At 38.9% G+C, this 27,286-nt stretch overlaps 1 protein-coding gene across 1 annotated transcript in view; it reads left to right on the top strand.

The window, feature by feature from the left end:
• CCDC192 (coiled-coil domain containing 192) overlaps window positions 1-23,787 on the top strand; it is a 211,969-nt gene extending 188,182 nt beyond the window's left edge. The window contains exon 8 of the mRNA XM_060637897.2: window positions 23,442-23,787. Within this exon, the coding sequence (XP_060493880.1) occupies window positions 23,442-23,728 (287 nt within the window). The 3' untranslated portion in view covers window positions 23,729-23,787. The remainder of the gene's footprint in view (window positions 1-23,441) is intronic.
• The last annotated feature ends 3,499 nt before the right edge of the window (window positions 23,788-27,286 follow it).

The following is a 27,286-nucleotide window of genomic DNA, read 5'->3' as shown; positions in this document are numbered from 1 at the left end:
ATAGGGTAAAACTGAGAAGGAGGGAGTGTATTAATACCACAATTCCCTATTCTTGCCTCATTTTAAGTGCTTTTACCCAGTTATTTTAAGCCCTATGCCCACTTATCTCCCACCCTCCACCACCTCCTACCAAAAAAAGTTTTTGTCAGGAAACAAGAAAATATCAAGCAAGGAAATGCTACTAACATAAGGTGGTGTCTTCAGGCTGCCCTTCCAGTAGGCTCCCTATGAAGCCTAAGTTGTGCATTTTCATGGGCAGGGTCTAACAACAGGTTGTATAGCTGTTCCTGTTATGACCAACGGAAACAAGTTCCTGGGGATAGGAAAAAAAAATTGTACTCCCCATTTTTTTTTCTTTTAAGTATGATATCTAAACTTTATATAGAGGGATTGTGGAACTTGAAGTTTTCCAGGAAGCCAACGGCTTGTGCATTTACAGAAAGCACAGGAAAAAAACTGTCTCCTTGATAATGGGTGCAGCCTCTTATCTGGATCAGATCCCTTTGGGTAATAACTAAGGCGTTCAATGGAGCTGTCATATCCAGTATACGTGGTATTTTCGGGAAGAAGGATTTTTCACTCTCTGATTAGATTTTTATAAGTAACTAAAATCTCTGGTACAGTTTCTTCTCCCCTGTTCAGTTCTCATTGAGTTCCACAGTGCTTCCCTGAAGACTTCCTAAGGCTTGCTCTGTAGTACCACATAACCAGGTTGACACCTAACCATGAAAGAACCACAACCAGCTCCAGATTGTCCCTCCTGTCAGCTTGTTACTTAGGACAAGGTAGTCTTTGAAATTTAAAAGTAAATTGAATTTTAGTAAAGCCGTGTTCTGCATGTAGCCTTCATCAAATACCTTGTCCTATAATCAAAAGCTACACTGTCCAAAAGCTCTTTCATGCTACCTAGGTGCATACCTAGCTATGGTGTTTAGCAGCAGAAGAAATGTTCTGTTTCATGTGTGAACCTTCCAGAGATAGCAAGATGCAGGAATGAGATCAGTGGTTTTGGAGTCAAAACAGATCTAATTTGAATTCCAGCTGAGTAATTTTTTGCTGTGATGGGGGGGGGGGGGAGCGGGTTTCTATAAAACCAGTATTATGATGCCTATTATACAGACCAAGAAAATGAGGTCCGAAGAAGTCATTTACTCCAGGACACATAATGAGTAAATGGCCCAGGGAGTATTCAGATACAGACAACACTTTACCATACTTCCTTCCAAACTGAGTCTTTACCTCACTGGGGCTTGAATGCTTCACTATTTTGAATTAGTATCTGTTATAAGCCTACATTTACCTCTTTACTGTTGGTAACTAAGTAGTTCTACATCCTGAGGCCTCTCTGAACACAAAAGACAGAACACATCCTAAGCACACTGGAACAAAAAGATTTTCAGGTTCAGTTCCACCTAGACTGCTGCTTTCTATAAGTACTGTGAGATCAAATTTTGAAACCTAGCTGTAGTTACTGTAGTTAAATCCGATGTGGAGATGGTCTATTTTGGAGACTTGTAAGTCACATGACTTTAGGTCCCCTGGAGACACAGAGGAAGGAGGTGTAGAATTTTCTCCTAGACGTCTCTGAAGATTTTAGGAGTCATTAACAACTATAGGCCTTTTAGATTGAGATCGCCAGTCAACTTCCTGAGATAAAACCAGATGAATTGCCTGAAGACCAGACAGTTCTTCAACCAATGGCTCACACTAATAGGACATTTGCTAGAGGGCAAAATGGGAGTTAATATGGTTAGCAAGACCCATCCGTCTGAAATTCTTCACTTATCCCAAGTTGAGGAAGGTGGAAAAGGCAATCAAGAATACGGTTGAGGGAATATATACCTACCACCAACAATTTGAGGTGTTTTTTTTTTTTGTTTTTTGTTTTTTGTTTTTTGTTTTTTTTTTAGCGAAGTATAGTTGACATAAAATGTTATATTAGTTTCAGGTATACAACCTAGTGACTGCACAACATTTGAATTTGTTTTGACTTGTACTTTTTGGTGTGTTTGTATGAATATGGACGGAGGTTAGAGAAGGTAAGGAAGAGAATAAGACAATTGGAAGGAGTAGAATTATTAGAATAAATGTTCCAATACCAAAATAACTGCCCCTTGGAAATTACAGCAGAAAGGACAAGTAGGAGAGAAGACTGATCTAGTGATAATGAATGTCATGGAGGAAATAAGTTTCACATTTTTTGGATCTGGAAGGCTGATTGGTTCAGGATGTTTATAATTGGAGACACTCACAACCTTGCTTAATAAATCTTGCCTTGCAGAGCCACAGATGGAAATTTCTTTTATACTGTCTATCCTGACTAGTATAGGTCTACAATCTCTTATCTGAAACTGGGAGACCAAATATGTTTCAAAATGCAGAATTTTTCAAATTTGAAAGGTAATCCCAACAGGGACAATATTCCATAATCAAATATATTCATACAATATTTACACTGAATGGGTTATCTAAATACTATAAATAGCTTTCCATCAGCTCAGATCAGATTTTGCTGCCAAATGAATTCAGATCAGGTCAGGTCAGATTTTGCCACCAGATGAGCTATGAAAAACTTTCTTTTTCCAGAGCTTCTAGGATTTTGGGAAAAGAGCTATGGAATTGTCAACCTATACAAATGGAAACTTCTATTTGACTGTTCTATTAAAGGGAAACATCAGCTAATTTATAGGAAGATAATAATCAAGGAAACTTTCATTCAGGGAATGTGCTTAGAAATTGCAGATATACAATAATACTACTACAGTTAACATTTCTTTAGCAACTATTATGTACCAGGCACTATCTTAAGAGCTTAATATTAATTAACTCACATAATTCTCTCACAGTTCTATGAGGTACTTTATTTTTTTTAACGTTTATTTATTTTTGAGACAGAGAGAGACAGAGCATGAACAGGGGAGGGGCAGAGAGAGAGGGAGACACAGAATCTGAAACAGGCTCCAGGCTCTGAGCTGTCAGCACAGAGCCCGACACAGGGCTTGAACTCACGGACTGTGAGATCATGACCTGAGCCGAAGTCGGACGCTTAACCGACCAAGCCACCCAGGCGCCCCTATGAGGTACTATATTGATGTATTGATAGGCCTATTTACAGATGAAGAAACTGAAGCACAATAAGTTTTAGTCATTCTGCCAAGCTCATACAGCAAGTTCATTGGAGGGGTCCCAGTTTGAAGAAAGATTGCTCCTTTCCATAAATACTCACACTATAGTGTTATGTTCCACAGAAAGAAAACAATTCTTACGTATCATTCTACCCACAATCCTGTTTAACTCTATAGGAAACGAAGGTGGGTATATTACATGTAAAATTATTCTAATACTTCTCAAAATGCTTGCTTTCATCATGGAGTGTATGTGGTGTTAGAGAATATTTGCAATTCTTGGTCTTGCCACTTAGACAACTAACAGATTGTTGATACAAACAAACTTCTTACACATAACAGAAGGAGAAATGAGCATTTATTTGTATTTTCCCCTGAGAGTAGACTGGTTTCTAGTTACTGTTTTATCCCTAAGGCCTAAGAGGCACTTTTCAGGATAAACAACTTTGTCCGAATCTCCAAAACAAATAAGCCCCATTCAGAAATGCTAATTTATATTATTCCATTTGTTTACACTTCTCTCCTCATCAATATTAATCCATTACAATGTTTTATGAAATCAAACTTTTATGTTAATTTGTTTTTGGGTAGAAGTATATAACATTGATGGAAAGGCAGTTAACAACCTCGCATTGGGTGGATTGTATTATTCTCCCGGTCTCTACAGACTTCTGGCCACGCTTATCTGTATGTGTATATAGAATGTACGTATGCACATGGAATGTGTGACACATCCAGATAGGATCACAACTGATTCCACCAGCACTTGGAAAATGATGCTGCTCATCCAGTTCTACCACTCTAGATACTTGATTGCTAGAGTCAGATGCTTCCACCTGGTTCCCATGCCTATCTCTAACAACATCTAAAGGGTTCTTTGACTCAGAACATTGTCAAGATGAAAGATTGGGAAGGCCTAAAGCCAAGTATGGGACACACTATATACAGTTTTCTAAAGTCACTTTCAGTAAACCATGTAGTTCTTTTTTTTTTTTTTAAAGATTTTATTTTTGAGTAATCTCTACACCCAATGTGGGGCTCGAACTTACAACCCTGAGATCAAGAGTCACAGGCTCTACTGATAAGTCAACCAGGCGCCCCCCCCCCCCCAAACCATGTAGTTCTTATATTACTTTCCAATACAATTTAAGGAATTTGTGGATAAGGAAACAACTCCTTCCTGTTCCTGCCCATATTCTGCACCATTACCATTGACCTGCAAGATTCCCTGTTCTTTCCTACCCCTTGCACTGTCCCAGTTTCAAACTGTACATGGTAGAGTCACTCTCTCGTATCAGAGCTTCTGTGCACAAAGCATACAATTCCCAGTCTCCCTATCTGCAGTGGTACCAGGTTCTCTCTCAAGGCACAGAGTCTTTTTGTCACTGAAGTTTTATAGCAGATTCTACTTTGTTTACTGCACAAGACTGTGCAGGGACTTTAAACAGTCACTATTTTCTTTTTTTTTTTTTAAATATGAAATTTATTGTCAAATTGGTTTCCATACAACACCCAGAAAGAGTCACTATTTTCCAAAGCATCCTCTGCAAAATTTGCCCAGCAAATGCTCAGTCCTGTAGCTTTTGCTTTTACTAGGCTCCTTTGCTAGGTCTCATTTTCCTTCTCTCCTTCTTTCTGTCTATTTCTCTGTCTCTCTGTACTTCTATATACCCTGTACTACAGAGGCAGCATGGGCTATTTAGACAGAGAGTTCGACTTTCAGGTGGGCTAACTCCAGATGAAAGATTCCCCGTTGGATAGCAGCCACTTACCCTCTATTACTTCCCATGTCACGTTATCTACTTCCTCTTTGGTATTTTTGTACCATACAGACATTTGTTTATACAAGCACAGATACACACACACCTGCACCCCTGTATCATCCTTTCAGAGACAAGATAATCTGAAGATTTAAGTTTTAATAACATTTATTATAGCAGTTATTAATATAGAACCAATTTTAAAAATGTTGTTTTACAATTTTAATTGAAATTCTTGCTTAGCAGCATTCTTATTTTCCACATTTGAGAGACTCATGCTCATATGCAAATATCTAACTTTGTGGTTTACCATGAATAGGGTTCATAATTTCCAGGAAGCTAAAAACCTTAAGAAGTATTTCTTCTGCTCAACTTTGGCCCTTTTGGCTATTTTTCTATAAGAGAAGACTGACGAGAAGTTTTGGGGTCATCGTGACATTAGAAGAATACTAAATAAGCCCTTCACTCCTATCCATCCATTTTTAAAGAAGACAGGGTCATAGTCACCATCATAGCTTCCAATTTAACTCAGCAAGAATCTGGCACTTATCATGTACCCGCTACTGGGCAATACAGATGTAGTATGGGCTGTTATACCAGGCATAAGGAGCTTAAATGGCAACATGTAAACTAACAACATGTAAACAATGCAAAATAGTTTAGAATTTACGCCCAGAAGTTCAAAGTCCCTAATACAATCAGAGGACTCTAGAATCAAAAAAAAAAATTCATCGATTATATAGATTAATATTTTTGTTTTATAAATGATGAGGCTGATACAAAGAGGGGATGATTTGTCCAGAATTTAAGTACTTATTACAGTGACGATCTATGTAGGTGTAGGGCTCCAAACCTTCCTCTTACATCTTTTGGGAGCTACTCTCCCTTCCCATCCTGAATTATATAATTCACTTCCTGGCTCTTGGACACTATTAATTTGTCCAAGGGTATATTTTAGAATGTATAAATATATATATGAATATAATATACTATAAATATATATGTATTTTTACTTTTTGATGTGTATAGCTGTCATTTTAGAAATGTTGACATTCTGGGCATTAAACATCACTGTACACTAAAAAATATACGCTATTAAAATATCTCTTATTATTTAGATTTAAAAAGTCTCTTCAAATGATAAGTATCAAAGGCAAATTTAAGCCTAAACTAACTGAATTCTGTGTGTGTTCTTTAGCCAAGAAGTAATTAATTCAGTTTCCTCAATATCAAAATGTCACAATGAGTAACATCATCTTTCTCAAAACCAACAAATTGCATCCAGAACAACCAGCTTCTTCGTCTGCTAGAATTTTGATGCTGGTGTGCTTTTACTAGATATTTCCTATCCATTTGATTTTTTATGATTTGTTTAATTTTAAGCTATCTTCCAGACAAGAATTATTCAATTTATTGAAACTCTTGCCAGGGAAATGGCTACAACATTAAACTCATAATAATTGAGAGAGGTCTTTCTTTATTCATCATTCATTCATACATTTTGCCTTCCTGACTTTTTTCCACTTCTGTCAGAAAATTACTATTATATGGGCCAACTGGGTGGCTCAGTTGGTTGAGCGTCTGACTTCAGCTCAGGTCATGATCTAGCAGTTTGTGAGTTTGGGCCTTGTGTGGGGCTCTGTGCTGACAGCTTGGAGCCTGGAGCCTGTTTCAGATCCTCTCTGTGTCCCTCCTCCACTCGTGCTCTGTCTCTCTCTCTCTCTCTCTCTCTCTCTCTCTCTCAAAAATAACTAAATATTTTTTAAAAATAAAGAAGGAAAATTACTGTTATAAATAGCATTGCTTTAAATGTACTACAATGTTATAAGCTTAAACATCAATTGCTTAGCCCATCCACTGGTTGAGAGATGAGCTAGTAATCTAAGCCAATGGAATGTGAGGGATACTTGCTTAAGATTAAGGGGGAAAAAAGCCTCCTGTTTTTCTTTAGTAGATAGGGTAGAGACCCTAGACAGAAGAAGGAGAGTCATCCCAGGAAGACAGTGGCAGTCATCTGGCTACCAGAGTAGTGCTAGGCTTAGGAAGAAGCAGACATTGTAAAGAAAGAGCAGAAAGACCAGATGATCTTCAGTTCTATCACTGGGACTACTAGTTCAATTCTTTTCAGAAACTAGCCCTATATCTGGAGTGAATACATTTTCTTTATTACTTAAGCCACTTAGAGTTAGGCTTTCAGCTTTTTGGACACATAAACACTACTGAATAATACACTATTATTAGCTTTTGTTTTTTCTTTAAGTAAGCTCTACGCACAATGTGGGGCTTGAACTCATGACCCTGAGATCAAGAGTCACTTGCTCTACTGACTGAGCCAGCCAGGAACCCCTCTATGGCATTTTTAACAATTTTGTTCACTGTGGTAGATGCTATTAGTCACCTGCATAAAAGACATTATTCTTCATCCTTCTTAATACAACTCCAATTTTATTCATCATTTAGGCAGATAATGTACTTCAAGGAACATGTATGTTTACTAGTTTTAAACAATCATAGTCATTCTATTTCCTTGTCAAGGGATTCTTTAGGAATATGATATAACTATGGACTAAAGTGAATAAGGTAAATTCTGCTGAGAGCATCATGGAAAGTTTAATACTTAAAAAGGACAGACCAAGACTCCTTTCTCTTCCAACTTTTAGACAACATCCTGTGAAGAATATAGCCATCTTGCAAATAGGAAGGACAAACAAGAGAAGCCAACCTGGCTTTCCTGAGCCACAAAGTGAGCTAACCCTGCAATTCCCCAGATTTCACCTTACATACAATAATAAACTCTCCATTGTCTAAGTTGGTGATAGTCACCTGATCTGTTATTTGGAGTTGAAATCACCCTGACTCATGTACAGATGTTCCTTGGCTTGTAATGATATGATGTTCTGATAAATCCACTTTAAGTTAAAAACACTGTTAGTCAGAAATGCATTTAATACAACTCACCTACAGAATATCCATCATAGTTTATTTAGCCTAGCCAACCTTAAATGTGCTCAGAATACTTGCACTAGCCTACAACTGGGAAACATCATTTAACACAAGGACTACTTTATGACCAAGTGTGTAATATCTCATGTAATATATTGGATACTGTACTGAAAGTGAACAACAGAATGGCTACATGGGTAAAGAGTGATTGTAAACATATCAGATATTTACCTTCATGATTATGTGGCTCACAGGAAGCTATGACTCACAGTCCCTTGCCCAGTATCATGACAGAATATCATACTCCATATTGCTACCCCCAGAAAAGATCAAAATTCAGAATTTGAACTATGGTTTCTACTGAATGTATATCACTTTCACACCATCATAAAGTCAAAAACTGTAAAGGTGAGGCATTATAACTTGAGTACTATCTGTATTCATAATATAATATTAAATCCTTGAGTCTAATTCCTAGTAAAAATAATCTTGCATAATTGATTAAATCCAAACTGAGTCTTAAAAAGTAACAGATACTTGGGGCAACTGGGTGGCTCAGTCAGTTGAGCATACCACTTCGGCTCAGGTCATGATCTCATGGTTCATGAGTTCAAGCCCTGCGTCGGGCTCTGTGCTGACAGCTTAGAGCCTGGAGCTTGCTTCTGATTCTGTGCCTCCCTCTCTCTCTCTCCGCCCCTGTTCATGTTCTGTCTCACTCTGTTTCTCAAAAAATAAATTAACAGTAAAAAAAAATTAAAAGAAAAAAGTAAATACTTTCACAATTTTGGGTATACTTTGCCACTTGAAGATTCACTTCAAGTGGTGTAAAGAAAAGAGCTGACTAATTAGTTCACATTAAATAATTTAAATAATAATTAAATGATATATCTTAAGCTAGAGACAAAATGAGAACTTACCCTGATGAAAATTAATGTGCCCCTAAGCTTTTATTTATCCAGCTGGTTAGAACCAAAGGACACTGGGAGGGCCATCTTGGAAAGTAGCCAGAATAAATGCCCACAAGTCTTAATGGTAATCCTGCTGCCAGTTCCTAGCATTCCTATTATCTTAGCATTTTTCTGGATCAGAAATTAATAATAGATGGAAACAAAAATGAATGAGACACCCAGCCTATTACTTTCTTATTTCAAAGCCAGGAATATTCCATAAACAACTGAGAAATGCTCAGAATATTTCCTAAAGGATAAGTTGTGACTCCAGACCTGCAGGAGATGCCAATGGGACAGGGCTTACATTGGGCTTGCATGGGTACCTGATGGTAAGGGTAGGTGGGTCGATGAGGACAAAAAGTGGCCAATGTATTTCATACCCACGGCCTATCCAAGAATTGTGGTGGTAATGGTTGTAATAATGAAAACCAGGTATAAACATTTATTGTGCTTTGTGTGATTTGCTGAGCAAGTTCTTAGTAAAGTGACACAGTAGGTGCTATGCAAATGTTTATTTCCTTTCTCACTTACCTTTTCTCTCTCTTTCCCTCATTTCTTACAATTATGAAGGGGAGTGATATGGAAAGAGGAGACAAAGTGAAATCATAGTTATGTAAGTTATTTGACACCTCTAAAAATTATATATATTATTTTTCAAATACTAATATATAATACATTTAAAAAATATTACAAAACTTTCCAGTATCAGAATAGAAGCATTTTGCTAAGAATTTCAATAGTTGCCTAGGCATCTTTTTGTGCTTCTCTATAGTGCTTTCAGTTTAAGCCCACCCTGAAAATAACTCCTTTGCCATTAGCTTTGATAATGTTTTGAAGGCATATAAATTATGTGATGAAAGAGGTAACTAGTGGAGAAAATATCTATGAAAATTAACATTTGTACCAAATATCAAAAGATTTCCTAATAAAGAAAAGTTTGTTTGAATTCCCTCATGGGGAATTTCTCCATCACTTTTGAATTATGTTCTGTAATTTGAAGATGAAATTACATCTTGACATTTCAAAAAATAAAATCAAGCTGATAAAATTGGAATGGCATTCCATTAGGAGGAATTGAAAGAACCTCGTTCCATACACTGTCATCAAGAACAGAGCTTTTTTTTTATTTTTTTAATGTTTATTCATTTTTGAGAGAGAGACAGACTGCCAAGGAGGGGGCAGAGAGAGAGAGAGAGAGAGACAGAAACCAAAGCAGGCTCCAGGTCCCAAGCTGCCAGCACAGAAATACCAGCACAAAGCCCAATGCAGGGCTCAAACCCATGAACCATGAGATCATGACCTGAGCTGAAGTCAGATGCTTAATTGACTGAGCCACCCAGGTGCCCCAAGAACAGAGCTTTTTTATGCTTCTAATTTACCTTAGCAGAGACATCCCTGGGCATTCACCCTTCCCTGAGTCCATTTCTTACTGCTATCTTCTTACTGTGAAATGTAAACCAAAGGCAAGTTGCATAAAAGTAAAAAAACAATTAAGAAGAAGTTACACTTGTACAAGAGGTAAGATTGATAAGCAGTGCCTGTTTCTGTGAACTATTCCTCTCAAGGGTGCACTTTGATATTTTCCTACCCACTTCAACTCTGCCATTGTCTCTCATGCACTTCAACTAACTACAGGACTTCTTCTCTAAAACCCACATTTTTCCTGATCTCTTCTGAGCTGAACCTTGGAGATCCCAACAATAGAAGTCCAAATTCTCAGGTGTGTCATTGTAAAGTCCATTTGTATCATCTGAAAAGTGAGTACCACCAACCGTTATTTCCTTATGGCCATCTATTATATTTCCATAAAGTGACTAACATGAAGAAATAATGGAGTCTAGGAAAGTTCTTCATAAAATAGTACTCTATGGAAATTAAGAACACAGTTTTTGAATGACAAGTACAAGCTGAAGGATGTTACAAGCGTATATTGCCTGATCTAATGGATATGGAGACAATTAGACAAAGTTAAGAGCTATTTAGACATATGAATCAAGAGGACTTAGTGACAAGAGAGATGGAAGAGGACAAGAGTAAGGGAGAAATCCAAAATAATGCTCAGATTTCTGATTTTAGTGGAAGATGTGTGATGTTGCCATTTTACTCAGCTAGGGAATACAGAAAGGAAATTAATTTTGGAAGTTACAAAATGAGTTCAATGGAGGGAGCCCCAGGTTCAGAGCTCAGGTCTCCCCTCGTGTTGTAAACTGGGGCAGGATTCATGCAAATAGATTGCAACCAAGGCCACAGAGAATACCCATAGAGAGTAAGAATAAAGCTTAAGACCAAGAGTTCAAGGATCTCCAGGCAATAATTACTCTGAAGAGGAACCCACAAAATGAGATAAAGGAGTAGCCAGAAAGTTTGGAGGAAAACAGTGTCCTATTACAGAAATCAAGGGAAGAGTGTTATGGGAGGCTGTCAACAATTGCAAATGTTCAGAGGCCATTCAAGATGAACATTAAAGCAAGTCCGATAGATTCTGTAACACCAGTAGGCTCAGCAAGGCCAAAGTGAATAATGTAATGGAAAACAAAAGCTAGAGTGCACTGGGTTAACAATGAGAAAGGTATGCGGAAAGGGAGTCAGAGTATAGACAACTCTCTGACAGTAAAGGGGACAATAGTGATAGAGCAATAGATGAAAGGGCATTAAGCACTGAAAGGGTTTTATTTCCTTTTTAAGATGATACCAAATGAGTACATTTAAGCGATAATGGCTTGGAGCCAGTAGGAAGGTTAACATTTGTAAGGAAGAGAGAATAACAATGGTATAGGATTCCAGAGGATGCAAGAAGGTCTGGAATCCAGAACTCTCTGGATGTTTGGACACCTTCAGTTGTGCTTTGTGGACATCCAACTCTTCGGTGACTTTACACCTAAATGAGCTTTCTGGGAATCCTATAATGGATAGATTTTTCTCATTACTCAGATACTTGTTAGTTTCCCCTTCTATATTTGCTTCCTATTACTGCTGTAACAAACTACCACAAGTTTAGTGTCTTATAACAACACAAGTTTATTATTTTATAATTCTGGAGATCACAAGTCCAAAACAGATGTTACTAGGTTAAAATCAAGGCATCAACAGACTGTGTTCCTTATAGCAGCTCTAAGGCAGAACCTGTTTCTTTGCCTTTTCCAGCTTCTATAGGCCACTTGCATCCCTTAGCATGTGGTTCCTTTCTCTGTCTTCGAAGCCAGCAGTAACATCTTCAGGAATTTCTTTGTCTCTGACTTTCCACCTCCTTCCTCTAAGGAACTTTGTGATTAGGTAAGATCCTCCCAGATAATCTAGAATAATCTTCCCATCTCAAAATCTTTGACTTATACACATCTGTAAAGTCCCTTTTGTCATGTAAGATAGCATATTCACAGTTTGGGGGACATCTTTGGGGTCGCTTATTCTGTATAACTTTGTGGACATCTTTGTTGGGGGGAGGGCACTACTCTGACTACCATACCTCCCTATTTCTAAAGTACTCTGACAAGCTTGCTGAGAATTATGGATGGAGCCCTAAGAGCTTCCTCTGGTTGATGCTTTACATAATTAAAAATCTCAGTAATTAAACTCATCAATGTCATTCTCTAACGAAGGAACATTCACTGCTTGGAGAACTATTCTGCATGATGTAAAGATTCAACCTGGCCAGTACCAGCAGCAGGTGATTTTATCATTTTTAGTATTTCAGGGTAACATAAATCAACAATTTAAATCAATCCTGTGTGATCCTTCAACTGGTATTTTTTAAGGGGGGAAAAAAACCTATCCTGACATTTGTTAAAAAAAATAAGGAAGACTTTATTGAGGACTACTGAAATTAGCGTTGAGAATAACACAATAGGAGGAGAGAGGATGCTGAATATGACAAGCACAAGTTGGGATTTATAGCGGGGGGTGGCATGGTGTTGAGAGGAAATGAATGTGAGGGAAGGCAGGCCAAGGCGACCAGATGTCACCTGGGCTGTGGTGAAGGATGAGGAATTTGATCAGATATGGAGGATGATCAGACACAAAGGGTGGGGATTCTCGATAAAGCGATTTAGCAGAATTCTCTCTGCCACTGTCTCTTGACGACAAGGTTTAAGGATGAGGAATAGTAGAGAAAAGGGATCAGAAGAACCTAAACAAAGTTTGGTCAATAGAGTCTTTGTCACTATAGTATTTTTTGCAATTTATTACCTCTTAAGCATACATTTCTTATCTTCATCCAACAAGGGCTGAGTCCAGACCTAGGAGGCTGGTAAAATTCAGTGATGTGGTTATGATCATTCCAGGGCTAATAAAAAGGAAGAAAATGAGGGCCACAATAAAACTTAAGGAAGAGAAGAAGCCATTATGTTATGAGGTCTAGCTGCCATGTTACTCAAAATTTTACAGAAAAATGACTGCATCCAAGTGTCCTTTTGTGAGGGACATTTAATGGCACCGTCAACTCTATCAAAATGACTTGCACCTCCTGTCCACAAAACCCACTCTTCTGCATAGTTTATACAAGCAAAATCCTGATCTGCAGAAAAGAAGAATTATTTATCCTATCTTTTTCCATAAAAAATCACCAATTTTTATTGTCATTTTCCAAGAATAATACTGCCAATACTATCCTTACTATATCACCATATAATTTCCAAAACCATGCAATACCAGAAACTATCACAAGGAACTATTTGAAAATCAATGTAAACTACTAAATTGGCATTCTTCATTCTATAGAATTAGCCTCATATAACCTCTGTGCATCAAGAAGAAAAGTAGGGAAGAGTCTCACTGTTAGACCCTAGTGCAACAACGTAGTCCAAATGATATATAATCATCTTTATGCTGATTCCTCCAATTAACTTCGAGTCCATACTGATTATCCTGCAGATAAGCATAGAAATAGTCCTTCAAATATTATCTCTTCTTTTTCTTCTTTTCTCATACTCTCCTACATATCTCCCTCCTGTGAATTTCCTTTTCTCCTACCAGGATCCATTTTCACTTTTGGGCCTCTAGCCAGGCTGTCGGTCATTGTGCTTAACCCACTATCCTCTTCAAAGGAGGCAGAATTATAGGAGGGAACTTCAGATCCTACTTGTAGGAAAAGGTAAAAGAGGTTCCAAAAAAAACCTTCCTTCTGCTTAGATTGACTACCTGTTGGCATAACTCACATGCATTGTGATGCTAACCGTGTTTCTGTTGTTTCCCCAATCGTGTTGAAGAACTCCTTCTTGTAGAATAATCTGGTATGATCTGAGACCCTGAAGAGGGTGGGAAGGCAACCTGCCCTGAAAGGCAGCAATGGACCAAGTTGTCCTACATTGTCCTACCTTTACCCGGATATAACAATTTACCCTAGTGGTATAGATGGAAAGTGAGACACAGAGCGGCACTATGCCTACCATCCAACATCTGGCCACTGGGTGTTTCCCCCATCTCCCATCACGTAGCAGCCTATGTTCATTTTGTGGCATCATCTTTGAGATGTCCTCACTTGCTTTTCCACATCAACAAGTTCCTCCCACCTCCCAAGCTAGTACCTTCATCTCTCTCTCTCTAAGTCTTCTTGGGCATTATCAATTGACTCCATCAAGTTCCAGGAAGAAAATCCTGGATTCAGATCTACAGAAGGGGATTTCGCTTGCCCCCCCTCTGTAGTGGTTGCAAATGTTAAACTCTTATGAAAGTTTGTGACTCACTTTACTTGCCCCCAAGGGAAGATCTCTCAAGCAGAGAAATCTCCTAAGACAGACTTTTCCTTTCCAGGTCGATTTTTGAAGAAATACATCCACCTATCCACTGAGAAACAGAAACAAAAGCAAAAACAAATACAAACAAACTTCCAAACATTCATCATTTTCTGGATTCTGGAGATGACTCAGCCAAGTGAGAACTGGCAAGATGTTGCTGAGATTTAAGCAAATTGTGGGGGGAGGGAGGGGAGGACCACGGATACAGCCAGTCAGCTGGTAACATTCACAGGCAGAGCCTTGTCAGGTAACAAGGGAGAGGCAGTGAGAGTATAATAGATGTGATTGCTCTTCTGTTGTGTGTACTGCAACCTTGTCAAGAAGAGGCATGCCTGGGAGATTTCCGACTTACCTTTTAGGATTTAGCCAGAAATTTAGTTTGCCATGCCTATTACAGGTCAGCAGAAATTCAACTGTCAAAACCTGGCCGATCATCAGAATCACCTAGGGAGCCCTGTAAAGCCACAGATTCCCAGACACCCTCCTAGATTCGCTCAAGCAGAATTTCAGCAGTGAGACTTTCGCTTCTCTGTATTGATGCAAGTCCCTTGGTGTCAGCATGGAGAACCATTTTTATAGCTCATAGAAGCTAAGTCACAGATCTGGAAGAGATCTATTCTAACTTTTCCAACTTTCTATTTAAACAAAAACTTAAATTCATAGATGTTAAGTGCAATGTTGTCCAATCACAAAAGTTTATTATCTGGGGAAAATGCAGTTGTGAAAAGCTTTGTGCAAAGAAAATAGGTACCTGGGGAGGAAATCTAGGAACCATCCTAGTGATGCATCAGTGGAAACATTTGGACTGGCCATTCCTACAATGGTTTTGTATCATATATACACTTAACTTTCATTCATTTATTCACTTAACAAATGACCTAACACATGTGCCAGGCACTGCTTTAGGTACAGAAATTACAGTAGTAAACAAAGCAGTCAAAGAATTCTGCCTTCATGGAGCTCTTGTTCTAGTGAGGTAGGGAGATACTACCAAGAAGATAAAAATGAAACAGATATAGCATGTCAGAAAAAAACAAAGCAGGGAACAGGGATTTGACTTGTCCAGTAGTGGGGGCTGGGTTGAAATTAGGCTTTATTGGGTGAAGTTGACTTTGGAGAGGAGAGACTGGAAGCAATTGAGGAAGCTAGTCATGTATACATCAAAGGTACAATTATCCAGACTGAGGAAATAGCAAATATAAAGGCCCTGGGTAGAAACATGCCTGGTCTATTAGGAACGATGAAAGGAAGGACAGATGTGTCAGTGAGGCAAAAGAGGACCAGATTATATAGTATATAAGCAGGTGGGTTTTGAGTCTATATGAGATGAAAAATGATTGGAAGATTTTAGACAAAAGATTATTAAGACCCAACTTGTATTTCAATGAGACCTGTCTGAGCAGAGAGGAAACCAAATTGAAAGGGCAAGTAGCAGAGGCAGTCTGACCAGACATAAAGCTATTCCAATACTTAAACTGTAGTACATGGTGCTGGGCAAGAGAGAATTAACCATTTCAGTAAACACTAAGATGGGCAGGGGTGCCTGGGTGGCTCAGTTGGTTAAGCATCTGACTCTTGATTTAGGCTCACATCATGATCTCATGTATAAATAAAAACACTGAAGAGAGGAAACTTCAAGTAGTAAGACTAACCTGATTTATTTTTTATTTATTTTAGAGAGAGAGAGAAAGCGTGCAAGCAGGGGAGAGGGACAGAGAGAAAGAGCTAGAATCCCAAGCAGTCTTCACTCTGATGCAGGGCTTGTTCCCAGGACCCTGGGATCATGACCTGAAATCAAGAGTTGGATGCTTAACTGACTGGGCCACCCAGGTGCCCCAAGACTAATCTGATTTTTAAGACATAAAAACATGTGCTATAAGAATGCAAAAAAAAAAAAAAAAAGGTGGCGGGAGTCCTTTATTTTAGAGACTTACTATTCTCAGATGATAACTGTGAACATCTACAGAAGGACAGAAAACTATGAAGGTTATTGTTGAAGTTTTGTTTATTATTCAAGTAATGATAGAAATATATTTACAAGGATGAGCCAATTTTCAAGTCCAAGTATGGCAATAGATGAAACTGGACTCCCGTGTGGTTACTGAGAAATATATACAGCTTCCAAAACCACATGAAGGTGAGTCAGAGTGATGGGCATTCGTACAGAGGAGGAAGCTGACATAGTCTTTTAGGCCAAACAATAATCCTGGGTGGCTCTGATGAAATAAGGTATTTAATCACCTCACTGGGAAGAGTCTCTCTTATTGAGTAAATACTTGGCAGCTTTGGTCATTAGCTTGAAAAGCAGAGAGAAAAGTAAACGTTCACGTGGTAGTATCCAGCGGAGATGTTTGTTTAGGCTAAATCCTGAATGTCCTTTTGGGCCTAACTCCTAGCCGCCTCTCCCCTACCCAGCCGTGGAAGGGTGATTACAGGAGTCAACAACACATCTGACTCATTCTCTATGTGCAGGGTCCCAGAGACTAATTACAGGTGAATTAATGTTTGAAATGACCATGGGTACCCGACCAGGGAGAAGTGTGCTTCCCATTGTTCGAGGCATGTGAAGCAGAAACCAGATCAGGGGTGCCTAGGTGGTTCAGTCAGTTGAGCGTCTGACTCTTGATTTTGGACTAAGTAATGGTCTCACGGTTTGTGAGATCGAGCCCTACATCAGACTCTGTGCTAACAGCACCGAGCCTGCTTGGGATTCTCTCTCACTCTCTTTCTCTGTCTCAAAATAAATAAAGAAAAGAAAAAGAAAAAAGAAACTAGATCAGTGGTTCTTAGTATTTCTGTGTTCATTTAATGCTTTTGGGCGGTGGCATTAGCAAAGGGATCGAAAGGCGAACATCCCTTTTTAGATACAAGTATTTAGAAAATCTAAAAACAGCCTCCCAGACATTCACTGGGTCAACCTTCAATAATTTATCATTGTTGACATGAGACTATTAACTTCCCAGATGCACGAAGCCACGTTTTCACATAATGGAGGCCTTCCATCCTAGTGTTACACCCCATGTCCTTTCTCTAATTAATGAGCTGTATCCTGTTCTTCTCCAGTCTGTCCATTACAGCTTTCTACCCACCAGATACTTCTTTACCAACGTGCAGCTGCACTGAAAGTAAAATGCAAATTTTGCTCATTGATTACAAGTGGCAGCTGACTTACAAAGAGCTTGAGGGACCCCAGTGCCTGAGAGCCACTCCCTTAGAAAAGCATAAATTAGGGATACTGCAGATATAATTCCTATACAGGTGAGATCGGATGGACCCAAAATACACATTCTAAGAGAAGTCTAAGTTTCTAAGCTACTCAAACTACAGAATTAATACCTCTGCTGTTATCTATTTAGTTATTAGCATTTAAAAACATTTTTTTTAATGTTTATTTATTGTTGAGAGCAAAGAGACAGAGTGTGAGTGGGGGAGGGGCAGAGAGAGAGAGAGAGGGAGACCCAGAATCCCAAGCAGGCTCCAGGCTCCGAGCTGTCATGTCAGCACAGATCCTGACGTGGGGCTCGAACCCATGAACGGTGAGATCATGACCTGAGCCAAAGTCAGATGCTTAACTGACTGAGCCAACCAGGCGCCCCTAGTTATTAGTATTTTTGACATAACTTGTCATGTGGCACTTTGCTAAGAGCATGAAAATTTTAAGGGTATTAAAAAGGAGAAGTTGGAAATAGCCAAAGGCAAATGTCACATTTTCTTCTGGGCCTTTTGTCTTTTCAAGGCTACGTAGAAAAGTGAACATATATATGTGGAATTTAAGAAACAAAACAGATTCACACAGGGGAAAGAATGGAAAAATAAGATAACAACACAGAGGGAGGCAAACCATTACAGACTCTTAAGCACAGAGAAGAAACTGAGGGTTGCTGGAGGGGAGGTAGGTGGGGGGATGGGCTAAATGGGTGATGGGCATGAAGGAGGGCACTTGTTGGGATGAGCACTGGGTGTCACACGTAAGTGATGAATCAGTAAATTCTACTCCTGAAACCATTACTCCACTCTATCTTAACTAGCTTGGATTTATATCAAATTTTAAGAAAAAAAGAAAAGAAAATAGTGAGCACAGTCTGCCCCAGCTCTGGAAAGAAGAATGCTCCTGTTGTCAGTCTTCTTTCTGAACCTTTTTAAGCACGCACAACTGTCACCATCTTTTCTCTGGCCTCCTCTTTGCCATGACCCTAAGCCATCATCCTCATTCACACTTATTTTAAGTTGAAGCAGAAAAACGGGAAATCATGAAAAATGGCATGTGCTGGTAAAAACCTCTACAACTATAGCAATTATGATTTCATACCCTGACTGTGGCTAATCAGGTTTGTCCCTCCCTTTGGCAGAAGAATTTCTCTTTGCTCTCTGTCTCATGGAGCCCTTGGGTATGGGGATAAACCTTCGATTATCTGGTCAGGTGACAGAATCTTCCATGCTTCAGGCAGACCCAACCTTGGCATGACTATCTGATCTGCTAGTGAAAATCGAGGAAAGACCACCAGTGTTCGAGATGTGGGGACGTGTAGAGCTGTGGGGAGCTTTCAGATAAGGGAGCCTGGACTCCAGGAGAACAGGGCAGGTCAGATCATGCAAAGGTTAGTGGTGGACTCTGGATGAATCACTGGGTGGCCTTGGGCTATTTCCACTACAAATAGGATGTGAGACTCCTGGAGTCCCCCACTTTACTGAAGAGGTTTAAGACACTTTTGTGATTTGTAATGTGTTTAGAAATGGAACAAAAATATTTTTATTCTATGTGTGAAGAGGTCATTAAATGGTAAAATACTGAATCGTAAAATACAGCTGTATGAGAAATTCCCTTCTTGGTATATATACTTACCCCCCACCCCAGTTTTATTGAGATATAATTGACATAGAACATTGTGTAGTTTAAAATGTACCATGTGTTCACTGGATACATGTGTATTTTGCAAAATGACTGCCACCATATTGTTAGCTAAGGACACCAACCCATCACATAATTACCATTTCCATTGTGTGGAGTGAATATTTGAGATCTATTCTCCCAGCAGCTTTCAAGTATGCCATACTGTATTATTAATTATAATCATTACACAACACAATAGATACTCAGAAGATTCTAACTAGAAATTTGCACACTTTAACCAACACCTCTCCATTTCCTCCACTCCCCATCCTGTTAGTAACCCCCACTCAACTTTTTTCTATGAGTTCAGCTTTTATGTACATTATTCTTGGTAAAATATGTCAGATAGAGAAAGGCAAATACTACATGATATCACTTAAATGTGGAATCTAAAGGAGCTGGTGTATATATGTACTTTGGCTTATCTCCTTATCAGCATTTTCACGTAACGCATGAAAACAATACAGAGGGAATCAAAGCCCTCAGGTTCTCTCTCTTTTTTAGGTTGTCTTTTCTCTGTGCTACAGTATGAATTGTATCCCCAACAAAATTCATATGTCAAAGCCCTAACCTCAATGTAATAGGATTTGGAGATATGGTGCCTTTGGGAGTAAATAGGTTTCAATGAGGTCATAAGGGTGGGGTCATGAGATTAGTGCCTTTAAAAGAAAACATCAGAGTGCTTGTGGTCTCTCTCAGTACCAAGTGAGAACACAGTGGGAAGGTGGCTCTCTGTAAACCAGGCAGAGTTCTCACCAGAACCCAACTATGCTGGCACCCTGATCTCAAACCATCAGCCTCCAGAACTGTGAGAAAATAAATCTCTGTCATTTAAGCCACCAAGTCAATGGTGTGGTTCTGTGTTATGGCAGCCTAGGCTGACCAAGACACCCTGCTTCTCTTTCTACCTTCTGTCCACACCATTCTCTCCTGGGAGGGCAGAGACAGAGGATATAGACTTAGTAACAGTGATGGCCTATGTAATGGCGTCCTGTTGCATTTTTACCCCTTTATCACTGAAATTAGATGAACACATTATTCCACCTATATTGCATTATTAAAAAACAAAACAAAACAAGACAGGCACTTTTGACCAGTTTGCCTTTTGTAATGGCAATAAACTCCTTTCTTTATTATGCAAATTGGTGGAAAATAACTCTTCTGGAAAACAGAAGAACAACTAGAGCAAGAAATGATTGAAGAAGAGGTCAAAGAGAAAGGGGACAGGCACATATATCAGGGAGGGAGGCTCCTGATTACCTTCTCCATCCCTGAGCCTCACCAATGCCCAGCCTTCCCTATACTGCCCACTGTTCCTTTCCTTCCTGTCTTCTCACTGTCTATTACTTCCACTTCCTGTCTTTTCTTTCCTCTTCTGTAGGAACTCACCTCAACCCCTAAGAACGTATTCTCCCAGCCCAGATTTCCATGCATACACCTTCAATGGTAACAGAGAAATGATCTGTATGCTAATGGTTGAAAGCCTCAACAGTCCTCACTCCCAAATAACAACTGTACATGTTAAACAGGACCATCTACGAGGAACCCATCTATGTGGGTTTTAGAAAGTGTTCCTCCAAAAGGAAACTCTAGCCCAACACTAATCAACAGAAATATGAGAGCCACAAATGCCTGCCACATTTGATACTGGTATTTTAAATTCTCTAGTAGTCACATTTTTTAAAAAGTAAAAATAAATGAGTGAATATTGTTTTAAAATATATTTTATTAGGGCACCTGCATAGCTCTGTCAGTTAAACATGTGACTCTTGATTTCAGGTGAGGTCATGATCCCAGGGTCATGGGATTGAGCTCCACATCAGGCTTCACATACTTAAGATTCTCTCTCTCTCTCTCTCTCTCTCTCTCTCTCTCTCTCTCCCCCGTCTCTCGGCTCCTCTCCCTCACTTGTGCTCTTTCTCTCTCTGAAAAATAAGATAAAATTTATTTAACACAATATATCCCCAAAATATTATTGCTTTAATATATAGCCAATTTTTAAAATATAATGGGATATTTCACATTTCTTTCAAATTAAGTCTTCAAAATCAAATGTGCATTTTATTTTTTGTCATGTTTATTTTGTTTTTGAGAGAGAGAGAGACAGAGTGTGAGAGGGGATGGCAGAGAGAGAGAGAGGGAGACGCGGAATCTGAATCAGGATCCAGGCTCCAAGCTGTCAGCACAGAGCCCAATGAGGGGCTTGACCTATGAGTCGTGAGGTCATGACCTGAGCCAAAGTCAGATGCTTAACTGACTGAGCCACTCAGGATCCCTTCAAATGTGTATTTTATACTTCCAGTACATCTCATTTCATATAGCCACATTTAATTGCTTAATGCCACATGTGGCTAGTGACTACCGTATCGGACAGCAGAGCTCTGGTCAGATGAAACAAAAGTTGAGACCCTGGTGTAACAGCAGATAATGAAGGCCTCCTGCCAAGTGGACTAACTCTCCTGGGCCTAAAAGCACAAGCCTATTGCAGAGACAACAAACTAAATGCTCCTTTGAGACATGGAGATATTTTTCATTGCTTTTAGAGAAAGGTACATCAACTACCATCTCCATCAATATTATGGTAAAAGTTCAAATATTCAGAACAAAAACATCTCCATGGAATCTTGAAATGTAGTATATTGCTAATAACAATTTCTAAGAGCAGAAAACATCTCATCTTTCCTCTTATCACTTTTGTGAGGCCAAAACTATCCTGCCCACTGTGTAATTCCATGCTCAAGCTTTTGTCTCATGATCATTTGGGAAAATTACAAAAAAAAAAACCTGAAAATTAGTTTTATTTGCTGAGAAGGGGGTGATTCCCCACCTACATGGAAAATCACAGCACAGGTGCCCTATCTTTAGCAGGTGTACAGGTATACAATAGTAGCAGGCATTTGTATCCTGGACTGGCAGTTATGTTGCCTTCGGGTGCAGCTGTGCGGTTGGTTTACACTGAGGACTGAGTAAATGCTGGACCTTTAATTATACTAATTAACCGTCAATACCATTAATTCATACACCATTAGTTCGAGTATTCCTACGGTGATACCCAAGTTGTTGACATCCCTTTTTATAGTTGATGTCTTCCCTCTATATAACTCAGAGAAATGATTTTATGGTGGAAATCTCACTCTCTGGGTGAGAGTGGTAAGGAGGGTGGTCTTGCTTAAGTCTAATAGGATTTACCTGCTTCTTTCAGCAGGTAAATTTTGTGATGGTCTACCAGAATTTTTTTGTAAGGATTCCCTGCTATCAGCCACTAATATTTTATCTCTTTGTTGAAGCCTCTCTCTCTCCTTATTCAGGCTTTTATCCTTATCTGAAGGGTCAGAAATTATAAAGCATAAACTTTTATATACAGGGGATATTTGAGATTTTATGAAAGAAATGCTATAAACCCTTCAGACCTAAAGAGAAAGAAAGAAAGAGAGAAAGAAAGAGAGAGAGAGAGAGAGAGAGAGAGAGAGAAGAGATAGAGAGAGACTGAATCTCTATGGAAGATATTAGGCTAAAAATTTTCCTAGATCCCCTCAAATTGTACCTCTGCCAACTTTCAAGCTGACTTGGGTTAAGTAACATGTCTTTTTTCATCACTTCCCCCAGAAGGGGCAAGGACAACTTTTTTTTTCCTATTTGAGTTAAAATTCAATTTAAAGTCCATTTCTACTTGATTGTCACTCTTGTGAAAGATTCTTAGGCAAAAGGATACCATGAAACTTGGGATGCTGTTGTTTACAGATTTGATTTTCAAGGACGCTTCATTCCCATGGTTAATTAAAAGTTAAATGTGTACAAAAAAGAGTTGGCAAAGACTGATTCTCCTCCCTCTCTAGAGGTTTCCAAGTTCTTTTTTCATGAGCACCCAGAATCTTTTCCCTCACCGGACCCAGATTCCATTCTCGGTCTATCTGACCAGATGACGCAACATCTGTGTTCCCTTTTAAGAACGTGAGAAATAAAGCTTTTCCATCTTCCCTGTCTTTGAGTTCTGGGAAATCCAATTAAAACTGCTCAGATTTTCTTTTTCTTGTTTGCTTTAGAAGACAACCCTCGGGAAGAGTCCTGTGGCGGTCTCCCGCCTGTGGAAGAAGGTGATCAAAAAATTAACCTGATTATGGAGTTGTCAATGCAGGTTTCCCTTCAGACTGAAAAGATCACCCAGCTGGAAGAAGTTTTAGAGGAGAAGGAAAGGAAGATTCAGCAGCTGGAAGCTGAGCGGGGATCCCATCCTTTCCAAGAAGTTGACGAGTCTCCACAATGTTTACAAGAAGCCCCAATTTTCTTTAACAATAATGTCACCCCTGTGGTCTCTCATGAGGATATGTAAGGATTCCCAATAAGAAAATAATAAATGTTTATTAAGGGTCACGTGTGTGAAGTCCAGAACCCAGCTAGTCTCATCATTGTCGAACTCAACTTCAAGATGATGGGTTTGAATGTATCCTATAATGTGCCTATTGGAAAACAAAGGGAACTTTTCAGAACCAATGCCTGAATGTTTCCCCTTCAGACATTAGCAGTCAGGTAACCCACATAGTTGTGGAATACTACATTTTTAGACATCCCAGATAACTGTGGGAGAGAGAAAAACACACAAGTAGAGAGATGGCTAAAGAACATAGTATCATTTTCTTACCAGAGGTTTGTCACACTGCAAGGTACCACCAATCCTGTATCTGTAAGTGGCTCATCGTGAACAGAAACTGTCATGGAAGGCAAGCTTGCAACTGGGAAACTGGGGAATGTTAGGGTAATGAAGAGTGGAATCATTGCCAAGAGAGTAAACAGCCATGAGGTCTGTTTTTTCATGTCCTCTAGAATATATTTCTTCATGGCATGTAATTTATTAACATTTAGCAAGAGTAGAAATGCCATAAAATCAAAGCAATAAAAATAAATAAAGAATGGATGAATCAGTACTGTGGTCCTTTGGGAAAATTGTCCTGGGACAACTCCTTGGGAAAAGAGACAAGACTGATTTTTCCTGTTGGATCAAAACTAAGACCAAAGCAAAATATACTCCTCTGTGATCATCATAACAAGGAGGTGTGGACAGTACAAAATCATGTCAGGAAAAATAGAGGATGGGCAAAGGAAAGCTACCCTATAATTAACGGGCTACAAGAAATCAAATCATATTCCTCTTTTATGCAGCCCCCTCAAATAAACTTTCCCACACAAAAGGAGCAGCTAGGCACTAACTTTGGGGAAGACTTTGGTACTTAATTCTTACTGTTCTGGAACTGTATGATTCAGACAAATAGCTCCAGCTCTCCCATGAATCTGACTATATCACTATTTCTTGATTTAATTCAACCAGTTCAACAAATACTCCCTGAAACCCTTCTATCTACAAGAGACAACAACAGATGTTAGAAATATCATAGCAAATATGAGAATCATCATCTTTATCATCCAAGAGTTTATAGACACACAAGAGTCTCCTCAAATGTAAGGGAGTTATGAAATGGAAGAGGGAATGTGGGCGAACACAGAGTAAACCTGATTATCACTGCTTTAGTAAAAGTCCTCAAATTTATTGAACATGAGTAATCACTAAAAACTCATATTTCCAGTCTTTGGTAATCCCAGAAGGAGATTTTTCCTTGCAAACCAGTGGGAGGAGTCTCTTACCAAATGCAACCAGCCCATAATCTAATTATGGATCTGACTATCAACAAAACAAAGATTCCAAATGTGACTTCAAAAAAAGAAAAAGGAAGTAATTGAGTTTGGGCTCCTAAGAGCTTTATGATATTGACTCTAGATGTTCACTGCAAAAAAAAAAAAAAAAAAAAAAAAAACAAAAAACCCATAGATTCATACAAAGCTAGAATCTTCCTATATTTGTATATAATCTCAGAGTTTCACATGCAAGGTCAGCAAGTATGTACAGGTGCACTCCATGATCAGAAATAAAAGCAATTTACAACTCCCAGATCATGAATACACACCTCCCCCAAAAAGTGACTCAAGGCACTTTTCCATGGTCCCAAAAGAACCTTTTCCAGGGAGTGTTCTTCAGCCCTTACCAAATTCATTTCAGAAATCCCTTTTCTCTTCTCCCTTCTCCTTTTCATCTCCTCCACCCCAAGATCTCTTTGATCTATGTATCTGGCCCTGACTAGGTCTCTCTTTTCCAGCCTTGAGGTTTTGCCCATTGTTTTTTACAACATGGCTGACAGTTGGCAAGTCCTCACTGTGTATTTCTGTAAGAAAGCTTTAAACCTTTCAGTTTCTAAAGAGTGGACTATCTCGAAGGCAAACCACTAATTCCATAATTTTGATCTGTTATCATAATCAAGTTTCCATCCCTTTATTTTACCAGAGATTGTCTTAATCCCAAGGGATAAGGGGGGTGGGGTGGGGGTGTAACATAGAAGGAAAATATGGAAAGAGAGAAAAGAAAATCCCATCACATCCCAGATAGGCAGATATTAACGTCTAGGTCAATTTCCCAAGGCTAATGCCCTGGCTAGCCATCAGTATGAAAGCAGACTGATAGTGGAGGTAAAATAATAGATGGAACTGGAACTGCTGTTAATAATTAATTGAGTCTGTCCCCTCTAAATATCTAAGACAAGTCAATGAAGAAGAAAGCATCAAGGCTCCCATTCCCTGGCAAAACCATCCTTTCAAGAAGCTGATCTGGGTTACCTAGATTCAGATCCAGGGGATCTCCAAATCCGAAGTGGGGAGAAGATTCCACCCAAAGATTAAAAGACTAATTTCTACTAGTGACATCTTAGTAACAAGGATTCTTTAAATATCCAAATTTTATGGGGTGGTATGGGGATGGCTGGGGGAAGGGGTGTTTAAGATGGGGTATTGCTGGCCTCTGAGGCATTCCTAAGTAAAAAATTCATATTCTTAGCTGGATATTTACACCAGTGTATGCCCTCAGAGTTCATTTCCATTTTCTGCCATTCCTCCAAATAGCCAACCCCTGGTTCAGATGAACTAAATATCAGATTATACCCCTACACTGGAGCAAAGTCTATTTGCTTACAAACATGCTAAGTTGCTGAAATAGCCTGATAATCTTTCAAATATCTGGTGTAAATATCATGAGACAAGTAGCATGCTGAGGACCTTATTCCTTAATGGAAATGCGGTGAATCATCAGGTAACATACCTGCTTGAAAAAGTAATTTTCTAGATTTCAAAAAAATTAAAACATTCAACAAGTAACTCAAGCCATTCCCTAACATTCTAAAGACATTCATGGAAATGTATGCATAGTTTTAGTTCTTTTTTCCACCAGTCATTAACTTTTCTCAGAGAGAAAGTACAACTGAATGTGTGGCATGTCTAATTTAAATAAATGTTGGCTTTCATAATTTAGTGTCATTATTATGTGGGTGTGCTCCCAAATACTTTCATGGCCAGCTGCAGTTACAGCAAAGGACTTGTTAAGGACTATCAAGAGGGCAAGCCATTGGAGAAACCAGCCCAGAAATGTGAAGGCGGGACCCTTGGATTCAATGAAGTTCAGCAAAAGCAAAGAAATGATGATGCTTTCTGCCTAAATGTATTTCTGGCAAAGAATGAATTGAATCAAGTTTTCATTGTCTCCTACACTCTTCCCTGCTTATCCCCAAATGCAATCATTTTCTTCTACATTACACTGAAGCAAAGAATTTTTGGTTTAATGCAGCAAGTAGAGAAGTGTTGATGAATGTTGCAGGATTAAGTCAAATTAATATTTATTGGCAATTATCAAGTATAGGGATGCAGGGACAAAACTATCCCAAAAGATATAAGAAAACTATTTTTAAAGGACTTGGTAAATCAACCGCCTGAGATTGACTAAGTGTGACTCTTAAAATTTGAAAAAATTAGAGGGAAAAAAAAAGGGAAAAGGAAATTGTAAAGAGTAAATCTT

This window comes from Panthera onca, chromosome A1 (genome assembly GCF_046562875.1).
Source record: "Panthera onca isolate mPanOnc1 chromosome A1, mPanOnc1 haplotype 2, whole genome shotgun sequence".
Classification (NCBI taxonomy): domain Eukaryota; kingdom Metazoa; phylum Chordata; class Mammalia; order Carnivora; family Felidae; genus Panthera; species Panthera onca.
Note: the sequence above shows the minus strand (reverse complement) of the source record. Positions and strands in the feature narration are given on the sequence as shown.